The following is a 6,889-nucleotide window of genomic DNA, read 5'->3' as shown; positions in this document are numbered from 1 at the left end:
TTAGAATCTTTGCAAAGACGTCATGTAAATACCACCCTTTTATTTGTTCAATTATGTGCACATTGCTTGTTAAATCTATGAAAGTGATTGCAAGCCTTTGTTGTTTGTTTTCACAACTATAACCATTACTATTATCCATATTGTAAAGCGCCTTAGAGTAAATTTACAAATTATATAGGGCGCTATATAAATGTTGTATATTATTATTATTATTATTATTATTAATAGGCTCTGGTTAATCCACAAATTGCATTTGTGTTGGTAGGATTAAAAGACGACACATATTTTGTGTCTTTCGCTTTCTGCCTAAAGAAAACCATTTTGCACTTATAAGGAGCGGACAAGTAAAATGAGAACGTGGTAACCGCGTGGCATGTTCTGAATCGACGTAGCAAAAGCGCAATGGACGTAGTGTGCGCATTATCATGCGCTTGGTGAGAAATAAGTAAAAACCTGTCAGATCCAGTGAGAACCAGGCAGTGACGAAGTATGTACGTAAGCAGTTTAAACGAGATACTTGTTCAATTTTGACAACGTCCCCGCAGCGTTCATCGACATTTTCAGGACGCAGTGCGGTCTTTGGGAAGTTAATCTGACCATGAAGGAGACTAACACGAGAACATTCCGACGGATTAGTTTGTCGCCAGGCTTTGCTCTCGCTATATCGAGCTCTTGCGTTTAAGAAACTAAATCGACAAGGCACAAAAATGATTTTACAAAACCAGACATGTACATACAGTTCCCATAGCCATGGCATGTTTGTCCCTGAGGGCCTCTGATCCACATACCATGACTTGATTTCTACTTACTTTTGTATATTTCTATAGGATTTATAAATTACTATGTCTTAGGTCGATAGTAACTGCTTGACTGTCCAGATTTCAGGGAAGGCTTAGCAGGAATAGCTTACCGATCGAAAGTTGAAAGGGCCACGTTTCCCTTCATTTTAACGGGAGGGTTCATGGTTTCTTAAATTTTGGTTTCGTCGTCCTTTGTTCCTGTTATTGTGCTTTTATCGACTCTCAATGTTCAAATATGCTGACTATGTTGAACTTTTGTTCTTTTTCCTTTTTTGCTCTGTTAGATTTTTCATTTTAAAAGTTTGGCATAGCCACTCTCCTTCCTTTTACTTTCATATTATTAGAATTTGTTGCTGATGATGTGAGTTCACGTAAGATAAAGATAAGATATCACCTCTAAAATTTGTTCATAGATATAACATTCCAATAACGAATCACATTGCCCAATACAGCTTTTCGCCTTTCTATGACTCATCTAAGATGCAATTGGTAATGCAATATAAGGAATAAAAAAAAAATCGACCGGAATAAAGTAAACGTTGTATAACCAGACACGAGAATGCGACGTAAAAATAAATCAATAAAAAATAACCAAACAAATAAATAAAAATTTCGTTGAAAACAGCTGTATTCTACGGTCCGTTGCATATAGGAAAAGAACATAATACTTTTCACTATTGGCACACAAACATTGATTTAAACATCTAGCCTCGAGTCCGTCTAGAGTTCGCAGGACCCCGGATTGGTATCTCGGTCTGGTCGTTGCATTTTTTGTTTTTTTCTTTTGCAGATGGTATTGGCTGATATTTTCATGCGTACAAAGACACCTCTTGTTCAAGTAGGGGCTATAAACGCCGCCTGATACCAAAACAATATTTGTTCGGCCAGTGCTGATTCCTCACCTCCGGGTGGGTGAAGGGGGCAATCGGGGATGCGGCATGCGCAGGATAACGCACCATGTCATACGTCCAGAGCCTGTCAGCAGCTTATGGCTAACGACAATATGCGACTTCGTGGCCAGCATGTATTCCAGTCATTGATCTGTTCGAGCATGTGTGGAATCTATTGAAACGGCGTGTTCGAGCTCGGGGACAACAGTCCCACATCATTACTTTGCACCATGAACTTATTCGAGGATGACAAATATCGGTCAGCAAGAGTTTCAGACGGACGTGATCTCAATACGGAGCAGGTACCGGGCGGTGTTACTAGCAAGAGGAGGCCGCACGAGATATAAGAGGATGTTATTGGAGGAAGTACAAGAAATGTGACTTTTCAGAAAGAGCGTAGCACCGTCATGAACTGTCCAAAAGGTTATGCTACCGATTTTTAATTATTGTTATCAAATTGCACACATGTCGTAGACTAATGGTATGACGTCGACAACGGTGAGTTAACGGTGAGTTATTATGTTTTAAGGTTCAGTCCATAACATTAACTGACCCGTTAAATCCTTTTTACAATTTGTCATTGCAAATAAGTGAGGAATTATCTAGGCTTTGACAGTTCTCATACTCTTTAGATTTATAGAAGAAATAACTGAAATGATGGTGACAAAATACTTATCATAAATTACAAAGTATAAATCAAACCGCCTCCTTTTTTTTGTACACTATATCCTCTATGTTACTTTATGTATGGGAGTTACCTCCCCTGCATCATATTTATAATGTAACCTCTCAGTTTTACCGATTCTGCACGACAACTTTTTTATAATTTTTATATCAATTTTTCCTTTCCTTTTCTTTTCTTTATTTCTTTTCTTCTGCTATAAAACAATACAACACTGTACAATTTTGATGTATTTTATTTTGTTACATTCTCTTCTGGTTACATTGTTAATGTATATGTAGCTTTACAATTCGATATTCAGAGGAACCAATTTTGTCGAATGTTTAAAATACAGTTTGACAAATAAATATGTTATTTCTTATATGATATATTGCTCAAGACTTTTTTTAAAACACTTAAAAGGGTACATTTATACAAATAAAGTAAAATAAGGTATCAGAATTAAGTACAATACAAAGAGGATGTAAGAACACTACCAGAATAAACCGGAAGTATGATCCAAGGAGTAACATGCCAAGTCTGTGTATTTTATGCTTATTACAGATATATGCTTGTCTAAAAGACAAACAGGACGTGTCACATATACAATGCCTGGTGCAAAGATTTACTGATATCCAGCAGCCGATAGATCGTATAAGCGTCGTTGTATTGTGAAAATGATAGAGTCTACTGTACTCTTTTGTAATACATATTTTTACATGAAGTTGTTTTAGTTTCAAGGCGATAAATGTTGATGTAGCAATATTTATTTTGACTGCGATCAACTGGGTTTATTTAAGGGGAGGCAACTCGCACGACAATAGTTGAATAAAAAAATAAGGATTCGGGGAATTTCAAATGCCCAGTCCAGGTAATAAACATGTATGAATGTTTATATGAACAGCAGTTTTCTTTCTTTTTTATATATGCACTTATTAATAAATTCACAAAACTGACATAAAAACAAAAAAGTGACGTGAACGTGATTTTGGTTACATACATATTCCATGCATGAGGCCTACAAAAATGTAATTCAATATTTTAAAAGTGTAGTCATAAGTGACGTCGGCAAGAGGTTTTCAAATTGTTCAGGTATTGAAATAGTCTAACGTTACCTAAACGTTGAAGGAGAAGCGTCCAAATCATACTGACCTTTGTAAGGCGCTGATTATAACCGAAAGTTCTACTAATGCTGCAATTTTTCATATAGGGTTGGACTGCCCCAATGAAACTTAGTACAAACGGAATATCAGCTATATAAACTACCAAAGCTTCGAATACTACATTTAATTTCTGTTGCAGCCTTGTTGATGTAAACTACGATCTTAATTAAAATACATCAACTTTAGTTCACACATACTGCATTCAAAATATATAATTTTCATATTTTTTTTCAGTAGCGTTAGGGCCAAACGAAGTTTTTTTTTTATTTCGTTTTCTTCCCCGAGTATCGAAGTTTGGAGTAAGTATCTCGTAAACCTGAAATTAAAAACAAAATACAAATGTACTTTACTTATCCCAAATGCCTTTCGTTTGAAGCTCAGGCAGACTTAGACTTTCCCCATATCTTGTCGTTTTGTTTTCTTTAGAATTTAATTATTTTTAAAAGAAATTTCCTCACATTTCTGAAAAAACACAGATAGATAATGAAATATTTTCTTAAGAAATACACACAGGAAAGCAACAAACAAAAACAAAGGAAAGACCTTATCAAACTTATGCTTTGCTTATAATTTACTCAAAATCAAAACTAGCCTCTTGCGTTCAACGTTCATCAAACTGCCCTCTTTAACTCTCGAGCGGTTTCTGGCCGATAGTTAATGTCATATATGCGGGACACATTTGGTTGTTCGAAAGTTTTGACGATTAACATTCATCCCTTCGCTCCATCATGTTAAGTGTGTCTTTGTGAAGGCAACCGGGTGAGCCCAATGGGACCTCTTCGAATCTTACTGGCATAAGCATATTTTACTGTTGGTCATTGGACTGTGTAGTTATACCTAGAGAACTAGGATGACGTCACTGCTCAGACCTAAGCGACGCCATAGGTGTGCATGGCCATATCAGTCTGTTTTCCATATTCATGCGTGGTAAGGAAAACATGCTATACTGTACGCATGGTAAAATCGTCCACCAAGATGATGTGGTACCCTTCCAATTGTCGTCAAAGGTATACGCCGTTAGTTTACACAGACAAAAATATAAAGTAGCTTGTCCTCCCGCGCTCGAGTTTCTTATTCATATTTTCCATATATAGTGCCTTTCTAGGAAAATGAGAAAACTTAAGGCACCACAGCTGATTTCTAAGTAACTGACGCAGACGACAAGAATGGCACGTTAGCCTGATCATATATATTGCTGTGTTATTGTCATAATCATGTTATTTGATATGATTAAATGTCTATATCTCTTGTAATAGAGAAACACGATTCTTTTCGGGAAAATAAAGAAACATGTTTCCCTCAAACCAAGACAAAAAATGGTTAATATGACGTCATGAAGTAATATGATATGAGTTTGTTGACGTCACCGCTTCCTGCTTGGCGTTATTTCCTCATAATATTTGTCGTCCTCAGTCTGTGTAGCCATTTCATGCACTAACATGTTAACGTTTGGTGTGTAAGTTTTTACGTAACGAGTTTCTGTCACAGTGTACACTATTCCATCCTTAAATGTCTTCACGATGTACAATAGACCACATATCACCAACAGGAACCCTAAAACATACATGTTACAATGTTCAGTAGAGCATAGATCACATATCACCGACAGGAGTCCTGCAATATGCATGTCACAATGTATAATATAACCCCCGGCCCCTACAAAATCCTGAAAGATTACAGTGTAGAGCAGGCCCGCGGATGGGGGATATCCAATAAGTGCTATTTCGATTCATTTCTTTTCGACTAAAACCATTCTTATGCATGGTCTAAGAGCTTGATACTTTCTTAAATAACACGAAATTTGATATAAATATACGCATAGTACAATAAATGTGACGTCACACCACCTGCAGTAACATATTAAGGAAACTGAAATTATCAATGAATAAACCATAGCTTGTGATTGATAACATCTATACAAGTATGGGAGAAATATCTAGTAACGGGCGATCTTCTTACCACTAACAATCCCGAGGATATTCCGCATGCCTTCCATGAACACCGGAACAGCCAGAATTAGATAGACCACGCCCTTCTTCCAGTTGTCAATCCACATAATGACAGACCAGCAATGACAGCAGCAACCCTCTCGCCTGTGTGGAGGCAAAACGTCACTAGTGTTATAATCTTCGTCCCAGTTATTTATATAATTTTATTTTCGTTCAAAAACCTATAGTGTTTCTCGACAGTAGGAAATGGTGGTTTTAGTATATTACACAAATTAAAACACTGTTTAACGGCGAAATGTGACAAGAATGGCAGTGCCTAGATACTATTTTTTGGACCTGACACTTATATGAACTCGTAGTTTTAAAATCATTATGAAACAAGAAATGTCATTTCAAAACAGTAGAGAAAAGGACATCGGTGCGCGAGCATTGCACATATCTAGCATTGGTATATGAGACGGAAACATATGAAACGCTATCACGTCATTAGGAATGTGTTCAATATCCTAAACCCTTTATGATATTCGATAATATTAATAAAATAACAGTCGGTGACACACATACTTGCAACATGCGGCTTTGTTAATGATCCACGTCAGTTCCAGCAAGGTAACTACAACACTGGCCGCACTGAAGTAGATAAAGTTTACAATGGCAAAGATAGATAGATGCATGTACATTTTCGCAGTGTTAATGGACCATCATTACAGTAATTTCATACAGGGCCACACAGTAGATATGAAAGAGTAATAACGGCCCGTCAATATAATAAGGTCAACAGTATTAACGGCCCGTCAATATAATAAGGTCATACGGAGCCACACAGTAGATATGATACGGTATTAACGGCACGTCAACACAATAAGGTCATACAGGGCCACACAGTAGATATGATACAGTATTAACGGCCCGTCAATATGATAAGGTCATACAGGGTCACACAGTTGATATGATATATTATTAACGGCCCGTCGACACAATAAGGTCATACGGAGCCACACAGTAGATATGATACGGTATTAACGGCCCGTCAACACAATAATGTCAAACAGGACAACACAGTAGATACTGACAACCGGTAGATGTTCCAAAGGAGACACTGAAGCATAGAAGTTGGAGAAAGGGGAAGAGTGAAATAAAGATAAATATCCCTGTTGTTATTTATTGGTGCTTTATAAATTCAATATAGTATCTTCAATGGCACCCATTTTGCCGTAATTATTGTTAAACATCCAATTCTGCGCGCACACACAAACACAAGCACACACAAATGTATTATTTCATTTTGGTTGATAGATCATTGTATCAACTTCGTATAAAGTCAATAAGTGTAAAACGTTATATTAACTTACATGAGGTACCAGCCGAGATACAACTTCGGGTCCATGTCGGAGGGGTGCTGCATGGTAAAAACACCTGCTGTCCA

At 37.0% G+C, this 6,889-nt stretch overlaps 1 protein-coding gene across 1 annotated transcript; it reads right to left on the bottom strand.

The window, feature by feature from the left end:
• Positions 1 to 3,983: 3,983 nt before the first annotated feature.
• On the bottom strand, positions 3,984 to 6,889 carry LOC110450485. The gene is made up of 4 exons (XM_021498037.1): positions 6,816 to 6,889; positions 6,028 to 6,093; positions 5,474 to 5,607; positions 3,984 to 5,068 (listed from the first exon to the last, which is right to left on the bottom strand). Exons 1-4 carry the CDS (start codon positions 6,866 to 6,868, stop codon positions 4,878 to 4,880), a joined length of 444 nt encoding a protein of 147 aa, XP_021353712.1. The 5' UTR covers positions 6,869 to 6,889; the 3' UTR covers positions 3,984 to 4,877.

Source organism: Mizuhopecten yessoensis, unplaced genomic scaffold, assembly GCF_002113885.1.
Source record: "Mizuhopecten yessoensis strain PY_sf001 unplaced genomic scaffold, ASM211388v2 scaffold5229, whole genome shotgun sequence".
NCBI classification, from domain to species: domain Eukaryota; kingdom Metazoa; phylum Mollusca; class Bivalvia; order Pectinida; family Pectinidae; genus Mizuhopecten; species Mizuhopecten yessoensis.
The sequence above is the reverse complement of the archived record's forward strand: the minus strand, read 5'-3'. Positions and strand labels throughout refer to the sequence as shown.

Bases quoted from the DNA above. Each gene is read 5' to 3' on its own strand.
- LOC110450485 (XM_021498037.1), bottom strand. From the start codon at position 6,868: ATGCAGCACCCCTCCGACATGGACCCGAAGTTGTATCTCGGCTGGTAC. The intron at 5,608-6,027 runs GTATGTGTGTCA...GCCTCCACACAG, and splicing joins AACAAAGCCGCATGTTGCAA to GCGAGAGGGTTGCTGCTGTC. The intron at 5,069-5,473 runs GTAAGAAGATCG...TGTATGTTTTAG, and splicing joins TATCCTCGGGATTGTTAGTG to GGTTCCTGTTGGTGATATGT.